Source organism: Sinocyclocheilus grahami, unplaced genomic scaffold (genome assembly GCF_001515645.1).
Source record: "Sinocyclocheilus grahami isolate Dianchi unplaced genomic scaffold, SAMN03320097.WGS_v1.1 scaffold34.1, whole genome shotgun sequence".
Classification (NCBI taxonomy): Eukaryota; Metazoa; Chordata; class Actinopteri; order Cypriniformes; family Cyprinidae; genus Sinocyclocheilus; species Sinocyclocheilus grahami.
Window position 1 is genome coordinate 119045 of NW_015505213.1, and position 14981 is coordinate 134025.

Below are 14981 nucleotides of genomic sequence, written 5' to 3' on the forward strand. Positions count from 1 at the left end.
ATTTGGGTAAAATGCCCAATACACTATTTATACTTGTATTTTTAACTAACCATATGTACATGCATATCTTTTCTATTGTGTACATGCGTAATGTCTAGTTGTATATCTTCTGTGTACAGGAAGCGTCACAAAGCTCGTTTGTGCAAGCACACTATTAATGTACTTTTTGCTTGCTTTTTACGTATTTTATGAAACATTATTTTTCAAATTGTTGGAAAATGTCTAAATATGAAGGCTACGAATACCAAAGCGCGTGGTACCTGTTACTTTTCTCAGCCCTTGTCAGGATGAACCAATCACAGTTGTTTGCGCTTAGTGGAGGAAAACATTGTTGATTGCTGGGCTGGGTTTCTGTTTGTACTTAAGATACAATTAATATTTTAAATTAATACCTTTAAACGATTACCTTTTAGTGTTCAAATGTCTCCTATATGTCAGAAAACGTCCTGACATTTAAATGAATGAAAATTTCAACTTACTGGGCCACCAAAGTCATCAAAAACCACATTGTCTATATTAGCGAGGCTTTATTAATCAAAATCGTAGTCTTTTTATTTATATTTCACACCTGCTTACAAATAGGAAACATGAGCACAACCAGCACAACAAACAAACAGGTTTTATTACGTTAGAAGGAAAGCATGATGAAGCTTAAGCAAGATACACAGGTACTCTGAAATATTAACTGGTTTTTAACAAACACAAGGTGCATTTTAGCTAAAAAATACTGCTCCTCTATACTGCAAAAAAGGAAAAATACTTTAATATACGGTAGACAGAACAAATGAACCACAGCAGTTTTGATGCTACATGCTCAAAGGGACACTTGTATTTAATTTACATTTTTTACATTTAACCTTCATGCATGGAATTTGGAAAAAAAACAAAACAACAAAAACTTGGGATCAGTTACCACATATATAAGTTATAATGCAACAGTTATAATGCAAACAATAAAGATTAGGAGACAAAATATGGAGTGATAGGGGAAAAAATATACATGTGTCAACCAAGAAAAACTAAGGACCGTAGTTGAGGATTGTTCAAGGACGAGGATTGTTTCTTGGCTTCCTGACTGATTATGCCTGAATTCACCTCAGAGATGGCATATTCATAGTGCATAGTTACCTTTCATGTGGTCAGAATAAGATGTTCGTATTTATATGATTCTGGTATGATTTCAGTAAAGGGGTTTACGTGGAACCTTTTCTAACTGGTATCATTTCAACTTCACTCACTGAAAATTGTGTTTGTGAAGACCGAATCAATGGTGAATGGTGAATCAAAAAGCTGTTCTGGTTTGTGGTCTTCCTCTTCCAAGTCAGGGCTTTCTTTTAATACCTCATCACTGGGGTCGGGCTGAGGTTCAGTACCGTTCTTACTCGACACCGCTCCCGTTGACTTCACTGACATAGTGCTATGGACACTGGCACGTCGACTGTTGCCCTCTGACGTTGAGATGACACAGCTGGCGCGGGGCAGAGTGGACAGAGCCTGGCCTGTTTTAGGGCTTCGCATTGGCGTGGCAAAGCAGTTCAAACACCCCGATACGGAGGAGGACTTCCCCTGTGTCTCAAGAGCAGGTTTAGACTCAGACTCTGTACTTTGCACACTCTGAGTTTTGTACAATCCAATGCTTGCTTTGTCCAGCTTTTGGGCTGAACGTTCTCCAGCAGATTTTCCACTGCTGGTTCTGCGTACACCACTCCCTGAGGAGCTGTATCCCTGCCTGAGATCCTCGTGGTTGGGTCGGGCTGGGGAAGGGGAGTCACTGAATCGTTGCCGGCTGGACGAGAGTGGATCCGGAAGGGGGCTGCTATCACTGGACCAGGCCTCGTTCTCCAGGCTTATGCTGAACTCGCCACTGCTCGCGCTTGGGGCACGACTCGATTTGCCATTCAGGCCTGGTGAAAATGTCAATTAGAGGAAGTTTAAAGGACAAGTTCACTTCCAGAATGACAGTTTCCTGATCATTTACTCTCCCCCATGTCATCCTTTCTTTCTTCAGTCGAAAATAAAGTTTTTTGAGGAAAACATTTTTCTCTATATAGTGGACTTCAATGGCGGCCAATGGGTTGAAGGTCCAAATTGCAGTTTCAGTGCAGCTTCAAAGGGCTCCACACAATCCCAGCTGAGGAATAAGGGTCTTATCTAGTGAAATGATCAGTCACGTTCTAAGATTTTTTTTTTGCATTTTTAACCACAAATGCTTGTCTTGCACTAGCTCGACTTCATGCATTATGTAATCATGCACGTGTGAGGTATAGGCGGAAGTTCCGACCAGTGTTTACATAGGGAACGTGCAAAGAAAGTCAAACGCCCTTTACAAAAAATAAGCAAAACGACAATGCTGGACAATTTTGTAGTTGGAGGAGAAAATGAGAGGAGTTTTTCGCCTTACCCTACCTTTTTGAACCAAAGTACACAGAAGAACTAACCACGCATGAACTTTCCAGCGTGATTACACAATGCGTAAAGATGCGCATCGCAGAGCTGGTGCAAGATGAGCATTTGTGGTTAAAAAGAATATAAATTTGTATTTTTCTTAGAAAATGACCAATCGTTTCGCTAGATAAGACCCTTATTCCTCAGCTGGGATCGCGTAGAGCCCTTTAAAGCTGCACTGAAACTGCAATTTAGACCTTCAACCCGTTGGCCACCATTGAAGTCCACTATATGGAGAAAATTCCTGGAATGTTTTCCTAAAAAAAACAAAAACTAATTTCTTTGCGACTGAAGAAAGAAAAACTTGGATCAGAGAGCATCTTGGATGACATGAGGGTGAGTAAATTATCAGGAAATATTCATTCTGGAAGTGAACTTCTCCTTTAAGTTCATGCATCACTCTGAAAGTGTAGTCTACCAACAAATTCTTACCATTATCTTGGCCTTCGGTGCCATTTGCAAGCCTTGGTGGAATTGTGTCTCCTTGAAAATCTTTACCTGAAAGGAAAAGAATGTGTAAACAGGTAGTTAGATAACCTAGATATACATTGTATTCCAGTTATTCTTTAAGACAGACGTATCAAAGGTGGATAATTAATAAGACACTTATTTTGCAAAGCACCAAAGCAGTGAAATGATGCTTGCCCATGGGAAAGTTGTGGCCGCAATACAAAGTTATGGGGTGGCAGAATGTTTCTTTGTGGTTGTTAAGGTGAGTGGCTTTTAGGATGTTGTCAGGGCATTTCTATGCAGTTGCTAAAGGTGCATCTCAATTGTGCACTCTTCTGTGTCCTACAAGGTTGAGTGTGCAAGTACATAGTATATAAGCGCATAGGGTAAAGGGTGTCATTTGGGACACAACTTTAGTGTTTCTTAACGTGTTGTTATTGTGTTCTGGATTGCCAAGGTGTTGCTATGCAGTGTTCTGAGTGTTTTTTATCCTACAGTATATTGCTTTATAGTTGCTAGCTTTCTGGGTTGTCAAAATGTTTCTTTGCAGCTGTTTAGAATGGTTGTTGGCATGTTTCTATGGTGCTTTGGATAGTAGGATCCAAAAAATAGGACAGATAAACTGAATAATGTGCATTTTGACCTAGTACCTTGATTACAGATTACTGTATGATTGTCTATAGAAGAGTAGTGATGAAATGATGATGATGATGTGGAGTGTTTTTTTGAAATGGCAATGGCGTGCTGCATTATTTGCTCTTCTGGCTGATCTTCCTGCTTCCCAGAGTCCTCATCCAAACATCCCTCTGACTGCAGCAGGTCATTCATGGCTGAGATGGAACATGACAAGACATGAAGATGACATGAGATGAGTTTTATGGGGCTCAAAGGCGAGGCAGCATTTGTCTTGAGGGAGTTCAAGCATTTATCTTGCATTATCATTTTCTCTTCACTGAAGAATAAAAGGCATTGATTTACTTCTAAAATGATACAAATTTAAGTTTTTATATATTTAAGCTCTAATGGCTGATGATTATTAATCTTATCATGTATTCAAATAAAAAGCACTGAAAGCGAAGGCACAGCTGTTACAGGATAGGCAGGATGTGAGGTCTTACACAGAGATCGGCGGAAGAGAGACTTGACTTTGTCTTTATCCTTTGGTTTGTTACGCTTAACATGAAACATTTTCAGGGTGCTGACTTGATCACCACAATGGAAAATGTGAAGCGAGGGAGGAAAAACATGACAATAAGAAAGTTTGTGAACGTTGTCATAGTGAAAGAAGGAAATTGTTTTGAAGGAAAGAACATGAAAAATCACAAAACGACACGCATACATCACTCATCTTTTTTGCTACCTACTTGGAATTTTAAGACATTTTGCTAAATTCTATGACATGTATTTCTTGTTTTAAAGAGGCCATTTCATTTAAAAAAAAAAGAATATATTATTAAATATGATTTGTTTTTGTTTAGTTTTTTTTATTTAAAACCCATTGACTTGCATGGTTTGATTGAATTTCTGAGTTCTGAAAATTAAAGTACAGTATGTTTTCAAAAAGCTCTTTTATCTCAAGCAACACTTGATTCCTCCTGATATGACCCCTTTAAAAACATAAGAAATATTGGTTATACTTTTTAAGGTGTCCTCGTTAAGAGTGTAATTATACATTTAAGTACCGAGTAATATGTAGGACTAGGGTTTGGCTTAGGGTTACTTGTATGTAATTATGCATACTTTAATAATAATAATAATAAGTACATGTAACGTGTAACAAGGACACCTTAAAATAAAGTGTTACTGAAATATCATGTGGGGGAAAAATGGAGGACCAAAAAAGATAACAGACTCACAGACTTCACATAAATCAGGAAACATAGGTCAAATAAATGTTTATTTTGAAGAACTGAACTCTTCTTTTAGTTTTCTGTGGCAGGTTTGCTTAGGGCAGAATTTGAGGAGTTTTCTAATCAGCAGAGGTGATTTGTGGGGTGATTTACTATGGTATCTATCCTTTGCTTGGCTGCTCCATGTCAGTCGTCTGCCACAAATTGTTCCGTTCTCCTTAAGTTCATGCTCTTGTTAATTCACTGCACAAAACAAATATTGGTCAGCACACACCATGTTTATCTGCAAGTCAGCCCATATTTATTGTCGTCTGGGTTATGTTTTTTGACCTTGCATTTAGTTTTCGAGGATAAGGGAATATTAAGGAAACTTGCCCATGTTGGCATCTACGTAATTTGATTGGCTTCAACCAAGCAGCAGATAAATTTGTGCTAAATTTCTATAGTCTGGATGCACAGACATTGATGTCAACAACTAAAGATATGGGAATTGTTTTGTCTTCCCTTTAATAATTTATTTGTTGTGTTATCCTAACTATGCAGAAATAACTGTGAGAACCACTGCTTTGCAGATTTTTCAGAATATTAATAAGATGTCTTTAACTGATTCCTATGCTGCGTAGACAGAACAAATGTCTCTCACATATATTGTCTCTGCTCCACATGGAACAAGTCCTTGCTCTCCATGGTCTGATCTAGCAGGGTTCGGTTCTGCAGCATCAGGCTCTGGATCTGGTCCAGCAAGTGTCGGTTCTCTTCCTCCAAGTTTGCCTTCAGCTGGGTCAGCAACTGAACGGAAGCACAAAAGTAGGTGATTCATCATGAACTTACAGTATTTAATCAGTAGTTTTGTTAGAAATGCAACAAAGTTCAAATGGCAAGACTTTGTCCCGTTTCTACCAGTATTAACCAGCATGGATGATGACATGATCTGCAGGTGTGTAAAAGATGGAAGTAAAACCTTCCAAGAACATTCTGCTCTGATTGACTGCTACGCACCTCACACTGGTTGGTCAGTTTAATGCAGGTGATTTCCAGCTGCTGGTTCTGCTGCTTGAGTTTGGACAGCTCTGACTCCAGCTGTGTCTGCTCCAGTTTGCAGGAGTTCAACTGGCTCTTTATGCTCTTGTGCTCAACTTGAAGTTCCTCATTCTCTGCCAACAGCTTCTGGTAGGTTTGATTCAGCCTGGGAGGAGGATAAAGCACAGTGTTTTTAAAGATGTGAAACCCTTTTTTCTATTCATATATTATATAATCTAATATTTATATTTATATATTAAGGTAATTATATTACTGTAGATTAACACTAGCTGTAAAATAGAATGTTTACACTGAAAATCCTCGACGTACATTGGTGTTTCCTGTCAAAAATGACTGCCCTTTTAACAATTGCTTGTGAATCTCTCATTATGCTATATGTGACCCTAGACCACAAAACCAGTCATAAGGGTCAATTTTTTTACATTGAGATTTATACACCCTCTAAGCTGAATAAATAACTTTCCATTGATGTATGGTTTGTTATGATAGGACAATATTTGGCCGAGGTACAACTATTTGAAAATCTGGAATCTGATGGTGCCAAAAAATCAAAATATTGAGAAAATCGACTTTAAAGTTGTCCAAATGAAGTTCTTAGCAATGCATATTACCGGTACTAATCAAAAATTAAGTTTGGATATATTTACAGTAGGAAATTGACAAAATATCTTTATGGAACATGATCTTTACTTAATATCCTAATGATTTTTGGCATAAAAGAAAAATCTATAATTTTGACCCATACAATGTATTTTTGGCTATTGCTACAAATATACCCCAGCGACTTAAGACTGCTTTTGTGCTCCAGGGTCACATATCACCAAATCTTGGATTCAATCTTTTTGTCAACTTGTTTTCTTTCAATCATTACAGGTTTTGTGATTCTTTTTGGAACTGACTGAAGAGCTTATGCACCTCTTTTTTTTTTTTTTTTGAGTATAAAAAATAAAAAAAGCATTATTTGTGGATAACTCTGGCAATGTTCACTCAAAAATGGATGTGCATAAGCTCAGATCAATGAGGCCTACAATCAATCAGTTCCAAAAAGAAATAGTAAAACAAGTTGATAAAAAGACTGAATTCAATATTTGATAATAATATAGCATGATAAAAGATTTCTAAGCAATATTTTGTAGACTAGTAATTTTTTTTACTGGTAACACCAGTAACAGTACTGGTAACGGAAAAAAATCACAAAAATTATCCCATTTTAGGAGGGAAATTGTTATAACCTGTGTAAGCAAAGTTAGTAAGTTTTAGTCCAATGCTATAACATTAACTAGCATTTTAGGGAAAAAGAAAATCCTCTGCAGGTCATGACCATGAGGGTTAAAACATAATCGAGTCCCTTTACCCTCAGTGTGACAGCTGTTTTCTGTACTGTACACCAAGGAATCAAACAAACCTATTTGAACGCACACAACACTGACCAGTCTTTCTCATCTCGGAGTCTTTGGCACTCTGCTGTTGTGCTCCTGCTTGTGCATATCTCATTCTGCATCTTCTGCTGTTCTTCTCTGAGAGCTCTCTCTAACCCCTCCAGCTGAGCGCGCTGCTGAAGTAGCTTGTTATACCTGGAATCAGGCCGACATGAACAGTGTCATGGTTTAATAGTGCTTGTCTAAAGCAGCACATATATATATATATAACTCATATGTGGTATTTTATCTCTACACAGAACTTGGAATCATCATTTTGAAAAAACTAATCTTATGGTGTATGTACTAACCTGTCCTCCAGTGATCGGTGCTCTATCTCCAGGGTTCGGTGACTGTTCTCCATCGTGGAGTACCTGTGAGAGAGCACCTCCATCTCTGCTGCCTGTCTCTCATGCAGGACGCTCAGTCTCTCGTGGTCCCGGAGAAGAAGCTCATTAACGGTGCGCAGATCTTCTCTCTCCCGTATCGCGCCCTCCCTCTCAGCCTCCGAACTCTGCCATTTCCGCTGTAGCTGTGCATTATGAGTCATCAGAGAGGAATTCTGGGAAGTTACAGTGGACTTCTCTACCTAAGAGAAAATGAGGATTCATTAGAAAGAAAGAAATTAACACTTTTATTTAACGCAGCATGAAATCGATCAAAAAGTGTCATTTAAAATGTTACAAAAGATTTATTTTTCAAATGAATGCCGTTCTTTTTATCAAGAATCCTAAAAACTAAAGTTAGCATGGTTTCCACAAAAGTATTAAAGAGCCCAGCTGTTTTCAACATTGATAATAATAATAATTTTAATTTGTCTTTGAGGGATCAAATGACACTGAAGATTGGAATAACAGCAGCTGAACAACTTACATTTTAAAATATATTAAAATAGGAAACAGTTATTTAATAATATTTCACAATATTTGTCTTCTACTGTATTTTTGATCAAATAAATGCAGCATTAGTGAACCTAAGGAACTTTCTCTAACCACACCCAAACTTTTGAACGGTAGTGCATATGCAACTTTTAGCATATTTTACAATACCTATATGTGCAATATTAGCAGTGCAATTAAGGCAATAGCTTTTAGTTTAATGTGACTTACCTGCAGTTGTGCATTGTGTGTCTGCAGTGCTGTGTTGCTTTCCTGCAACGAAGCCGTCTGCTGCTGTAACGCAATTATTTGTGCCTGCAACCCATCTGACTGCACCTGCAATGTCTGCAGTTGTGTTTGCAATGACTGTTTCTCAGCCTGCAAAGTTGCATTCTGCATAAGAAAAACCAAAGGCATATATATCAACTAGTACACATAACACAGCTTAAATTATGAAGATGCTTAGCAGGAATAAAACATTAGTTCATGCTTAAATCCCCCCTTAAGTATTTAAACAGATTGTGGACACTGGCTCCTTCATGAGACTCACATTTCTCTCCACCTCAATGAGTCGGTCCTTGAGCTTAAGCAATGCCCACGTGGCCTCCTGACTCTCTCGGTGCCATGTCCACTCTGTTGGAGAACATTGTCCTGCCTTTTCCTCCTCATCTCTCTGAAGCAATGCCTCATAGTTCTGTTTGACCTGCAAAAAATCATATATATGAAGACATTTATATATATGATATGATTTATATATATGAAGACAGTTGCTTTGGATAAAAATGAAAAAAGCCTTGCTTTGGCTTTTTTGCTTTTTGTTTTAGTGAAACATGAGTTTGGTAGACTGTTTTGGTCTTTCCCCATTCAAGTATGACTACCAAGTAAACTATCTTGCTTTGGACTTGGCTTCTACTCACAGTTTTAAGATCCTGTCGCAGTTGCTGGTTTATCTTGGCCGATTCTTGCAGACGGGCCTCGAGGGCAGCCATTCTCTCTTTCTTAATCTTCAGGGATTTCATTAGAGAAGACTCCAGCTCTGACTCCAACTGCTTACACTGACTGAGACTTGGAGAGAGAGTGACGGAGACAAAGACAAAGGTGGTCATTCGACATTTCTATGGAATCTGGCATTTAAAAGTATCACCTTGGGCTTCACTGAATGTATAAGTGAATGTCTGCATACCTCTGGTCTCCAGCCTCGTGGTCTCCCATTTGTGTCTCCTGGTTTAACCTCATCCTCTCTAGTTCATAAGCCAATTTTTCAAGATCAGATTCTTTCTGTTGCAATTTCAACCTCTGGTCCAGCAGCTCCTGGAGCGGAAAACAGTGATTTTGAGAAAAATAAGAGAATATTGAGATGTAATCTACAAAGCATTCGCTTTAGTGGTAACCTCTCTTAATGTCATCATCATCCTCTTGTCCACTCCAGTCTGTTGAATCAGCTCCTGGTTTTCCATCTCAATCTCTTTGTTCTTAGCACAGGATTCACTAAGAAAGTTAATCTTTTTAACCAGGGCACGGTTCTCCTTCTCAAGAACCACCAACTTCAGGTTGCTACTATCCAATGAGGCCTCCTGGATCTTCACTTGCTGCCGCAATCTCCGATTCTCCTTCACCAGACAACTCTTATCTTGCTCCAGTTGTCCATTCTCATGCACTAGACCTTGGTTTACTATGTCTACTTGTCCTTGGTTTTGGTAAATATTGACTTGAGGCCTCTGGTTCTCAGTCTCCAATTCATGGAGCTCTACTTCAAGGCAATGAAGATTGCCATTAGTACTTTCCAAAGATGCATGCAGGTGTTCTGTGTCAAGGGACTGATTGCTGGTCTTAATGATAATTCGGTCGTTGTGCATGTTGGCAAATGCTGGAGTAGATTTTTGAATCTTAGAGTCTATTATGTCCATCATCCCATTTTCCTCAATATGTTTAGATTCAGAGATGAACTCATCCAATGAATGACTGGTTCCTTGAAGTTCTTTCAGGGTCTTCAACAACCTCTGGTTCTCTTTCTCCAGTTTTAGCAACCTGCTACATGTCTTTTCAGTTACCTCTTGGCCCAAAGACTTCAGCTCTACAACCATAGACACATTTTAGGTTTATTCAAGTTTACAGTTTTTGCAAGCTACTGTATGCTTCTATGTTAATAGCAAGATCTTGGTTTCAAAAAGCAAAGTTTGGATTAACATAGGGTCTTATTCAATGGCACAATGGTCCACGAGCTTCACATTTTTAAGATGCCTTGTCAAATTGCCAATGCTAATGTTTAGATATACCTGAATTCTGTTGAGGGTTCTTGGCAAGTTCTAGCTCCCAGCCCAAACGTTGTGATTCTTCCATACTCCTTTTCTGAGAGAGCTCCAGGATGACGTTCCTTTCCAGCAGCTCCTCTATTCGTCTTCTGTCCACAGTTCTTTCCTAAAACACATTAGACAACCGAGTCAAGCAGATAAAAATAATAATTTGGAATGGAAAGAACAGAAAATGGTACATATTGTGGCAGATCATTTTCATGGAAATCATCACCTCTTCCATGTCATGAAGTTTTGATTCTAGTAGGAGGTTGTGTTTCTCCAGCTGGTGCAGTTTGTCAGATCGTGCTTTGACGCTCTGCAGCTCTTCCTCCAGCATGGCCTTACTTTCCATCAACACCTGATTATCCTCCTTCAGCTCCTGTCAACGGCAAAAAGAAAGTTAAGGTGAGATTTCTCACTCATGCACATATACTAGAAGCTTGGGGACAGTAAGATTTTATCAGCAAAACTTTAAATAAATGCTCTTTTTTAGAACTTTACATTCATCAAAGAATTCAGATTTTTCAAATAATTATATTTTTAAGCAGCAAATCAGCATATTAGAATGATTTCTGAAGGATGATGTGATACTGATAACTGGAGTAATGGCTGAAAATTCAGCTTTGCTATCACAGGAATAAATTACATAATTTTTTACACCAATTTATTTTAAATTTTAATACTTAACCGTATTAACATTTTCACCGTTTTTGTTCAGATAACTGCAGACTTGGTGAACCGAAATGACTTTGTTCAAAAACATTAAAAAAAAAATTCTTACCAACCCCAAACTTCTGAATGGTACTGTATGCACACATAAACATTGATCTATACACACCTCCAGTTTGACTTTATAAAAGTTCATGTTGTGAAGTTTATCTCGGTAGCGAGCCACTTCACCCTCCAGTTTGTCTGCTCTGATGGCTCTTTCTTTCATTGCATCCAGCTCATCACGGTACATCCTGGCTGCTCGTGCATCTGTCAACAGCTGCATGTTCTGACCACGGACAAAAGTAGACAGCATAGAAAGAGCAAGGAAGAAAAAACAACCTTTAAAATAAAATCCTTAGCCATTTCTAAACAAATATAGCACAGCTGAACTGTACATTACTTTATCTTTTGAAAGTTAAAGTTCTGAAGTTGTGCATGTAGCAAAATATAAATTGCAACAAAAGTGAAAGTTCATTGTTGGAGCTTTAGATCAGACATTTTAAAAGATTTTCTTTTTAGTACCTCTTGCTGAAGTCTTTTAAGCTCTGCCTCCACATTGTCCAGGTCCTGCCTGCAGTCTAAGAGCTGTTCACTTTTCTCCTCTCTGTTGTGACACAGGAAACAGATGTTTGGAAGATTTAAAGATTCAATACTCACACAGGTTCAGAGGAGTGATTAACATGCAATCACTTAATCAGAGAAGAACAAGTAAGTACAGTTTACTAGCTACACAAAAATCTGAAAGTTATTTTTAAATCATTGTGATCTGTTTTCTGAATAGTGCTGTGTTTTTGTAAGATTACGACAAAATTCAATTGCATTTTTCACATGACATCAGTATATATCATATTTATAAAAATATTAAATAATGTTTTAAATCCATATTTTATGTTATTGTAAAGTTACACCAAAAAGTTAGTATAATCACCTAAAAATTATTGTATCACTGATTTTCCAAACTCAGTTATTTCATAATTCAGTATGCCTAGAAATTTCACTGCAAAAGATGTTTTATCCCCAAATGAAACTGACTTTTGACTAAAAACTGAAGTCTACTTCCTATAAATGTTGATTGCGAAAGCTGTACTGTTTTTGTTCAGACATTAACACTCAATTGCTGCTCGAGAATATACTCCAATATAGAAGTTCAAGAATGCAGCAGTGTGAGCAGTACTGTACAGTGAGTTTGTGGATGGATGGAAAAAATTGATGGATAGAAGGCTGGATGGGTCGAAACGAGGGGGGTTGACTGTCTGTAGCATTACACTAAGAGGATCAAAGTGGGTCAGCAGAATAAAAACGGACCCTGCACTGTGCCAGGGTCTATTTAATCTGGGGCAAGCTTCCTACAGACATTTTACCGTAAACCAGAGAACCAGCTATTAAAGATTAATCAGTGAAGCTTTATTTATTATCAAATAAGTAAATCAATGAAAAATAAGATAATGTACAAGATTACATTTATTTGCACTCTGGTGTAGTGCAAGTGATTAGAATGTTGATGTAATATGAGATATATTGTTTTGGACACTGGAAACCAATATTATAAGCTTTCAATATTAATTTAAAAATGAAAAAATATATATAATAAAAATTCGCAATCATTAATGTTGACGAATGCAGATATGGCTGCCAATATATTGTCTATCACTAACAGTTATAGACCCCAGGAAATGTCTTGATAAGTGCAGTTGTTGACATATTTCCTTTTGAAACAGGAAGCCACAGTCATGAACCATGATTTTCTGCTTGTTAAAATGATTGCAATCATAGACCCATATAAACAGTTTGATCATACATCATATCTGTGCATGTGTAGGTCATTTTAGTGTGTGCACATTTGCTCACAGCTCCTGTCTGAGGCGTTTGATCTTGGCTTTAGCATCCGTCAGCTCTAGTGCCAGATGCTGCTGGGATAAAGGGAGCCGGCTGCTGGCGGACTCTGTGAGGGAGGAGTCATCACCAAACACTACAGACTTTATCGTCTCTTTCCCCTGCATCAGCTCCACGATGGCCTACCAGCAGAGAAAGCGAGAGAGGGGTCAGACAAGAGAATCAATTAGTTAGCCAACTGAACTGTTTTGGCTTCACCCAATAGACATTTAAAGTCGAATGCATTGGCTGTTTATCATTTTATGCACCGGCTAATATTTATTTTCCTTCATACTGCAGCCAAGCACAATAAACCTTTTTGAAACTGAATGATCATCTCCTAGAAAAGTGGGGAAGAGAATGAATTTCGAAATTTCTAAATGACTTTTGAAGATACCTCAAATTGCTGGTCTCGCTGGTCCACTAACATTTTGAGGTTAATGCTCATACTTCTGCAGAGATTTTCCCATTCCTCTGGACACAGACCCTCCATCTCCAACCAATGCAGATCAAACACATTCTCCTGACATTGAGTCACCTGGAAGTGCAAAAACATGTCTCTATCAGCATTTTGTATATCTTTATAAAAGTACAACATTTTTGTGTCATCTACCAACTGCTCAATTCAAAACACCTCCTGGCAAGAAAGTACATAATCGATAATAGACATAGTTACATGCTGCTGACAATCTGCAAATAATAATCTTGTTAAGTTATTAAGACACTCATTATGCCTGTAGGTGGCTTCTTTCAGGCAGACATGATTTTAATCAGTTCTCCCTGAGAAGTCCGATCAAATATAATTACTACATGACTATACAGATAGTCAGCCAGCCCATATGTGTCATATTTGCAAAGCAATTATGTCTCTTGTAGTCTATTCCAGTACCTCTTGGATATGAGCTGCGATTGCTGCTTTTGTGTCAAAATGAAGACTTTGTATCTTCTCGATATACTCCTCTTTTCTTTCACACTGAAAACAGCAACAGACAGTTTTAGGTCTGCATATTAGAAGTGCCACGTTTTCATTTTGATGAAAATGCACAACGAAAAAAAAAGAAAAGTTAAATGAATTGTCAAGAAGCTATGTGCACACAGTAACATATTACCTGCACTGCACAGCCAAGCAACAGTAAACACACATTAAAGGACCAATGCAGAGGTAATTCAAGAAGTTAGATTACACAGCACTCACTAAAAGATTTATTAGTCCTTCTTAAAAAGCCACATAACCAGACAACCACAGTGTTTGAGAGCATTCATTATTACAGAGCATTTCAGCTTAAATCAGTATGACAATGTGAACAGTATTATTACTGTAATTATTAAACAGCATTATTTAATAATGTCTCCTTGTGGAAGGCAGATGTCCCAGAATGTCCAGGGCTTTTCAATGTGTAAGTTATGCTAAGACAAATCGACAAGGGTATGGGTGGGCTTACTTTGCCTGTCCCTTTTGCATATGGGAATTCGTTAATGCCGATTCTTCTTGGGCAAAATCGTTTTCAGTTTTGCTGAATAAGCTAGATCAGTGATTGAATGCTCTGAATTTCCTCAGGCTAACAAAACTCAAGGGAAGATATAGTCAATTCCGAAGATTCAAGATGCTGAGCACAAACAACTGTCACACGTTTTTACATTAACTTAAAGGGGTCATATGATGTTGCTAAAAAGAACATTATTTTGTGTATTTGGTGTAATGAAATGTGTTTATGCGGTTTAAGGTTCAAAAAACACATTATTTTCCACATACTGTACATTATTGTTTCTCCTCTATGCCTTTCTGAAACGCGTCGATTTTTACAAAGCTCATCGGTCTGAAAAGCGAGGTGTGCTCTGATTGGCCAGCGATCTAGTGCGTTGTGATTGGCCGAATACCTCAAGCGTGTGACGGAAATGTTACACCCCTCACCATACCGTGATGCCGTCAGGCCGGAGCGACGAGACAAAAACATTAAAACCCATTATAAATGAGGCATTTGTTGCATCCAGTGGGGACATAACTACGGATTATAATGTCTT

At 38.0% G+C, this 14981-nt stretch overlaps 1 protein-coding gene across 1 annotated transcript in view; it reads right to left on the minus strand.

Annotated features, from left to right (window-relative positions):
- Positions 1-606: 606 nt before the first annotated feature.
- The window catches only part of ccdc88aa (coiled-coil domain containing 88Aa), an 18841-nt gene continuing 4466 nt past the window's right edge, over positions 607-14981 (minus strand). Inside the window, exons 4-25 of the mRNA XM_016266942.1 lie at positions 14069-14125; positions 13849-13932; positions 13357-13497; positions 12936-13102; positions 11610-11691; positions 11215-11373; positions 10609-10755; positions 10359-10500; positions 9474-10156; positions 9266-9393; positions 9000-9147; positions 8633-8785; positions 8314-8475; positions 7516-7793; positions 7217-7360; positions 5745-5931; positions 5389-5534; positions 4501-4502; positions 4014-4238; positions 3546-3725; positions 2878-2943; positions 607-1904 (exon numbers count right to left, since the gene is read on the minus strand). Of these exons, the coding sequence (XP_016122428.1) occupies positions 1231-1904; positions 2878-2943; positions 3546-3725; positions 4014-4238; positions 4501-4502; positions 5389-5534; positions 5745-5931; positions 7217-7360; positions 7516-7793; positions 8314-8475; positions 8633-8785; positions 9000-9147; positions 9266-9393; positions 9474-10156; positions 10359-10500; positions 10609-10755; positions 11215-11373; positions 11610-11691; positions 12936-13102; positions 13357-13497; positions 13849-13932; positions 14069-14125 (4155 nt within the window). The 3' untranslated portion in view covers positions 607-1230. The remainder of the gene's footprint in view (positions 1905-2877; positions 2944-3545; positions 3726-4013; positions 4239-4500; positions 4503-5388; positions 5535-5744; positions 5932-7216; positions 7361-7515; positions 7794-8313; positions 8476-8632; positions 8786-8999; positions 9148-9265; positions 9394-9473; positions 10157-10358; positions 10501-10608; positions 10756-11214; positions 11374-11609; positions 11692-12935; positions 13103-13356; positions 13498-13848; positions 13933-14068; positions 14126-14981) is intronic.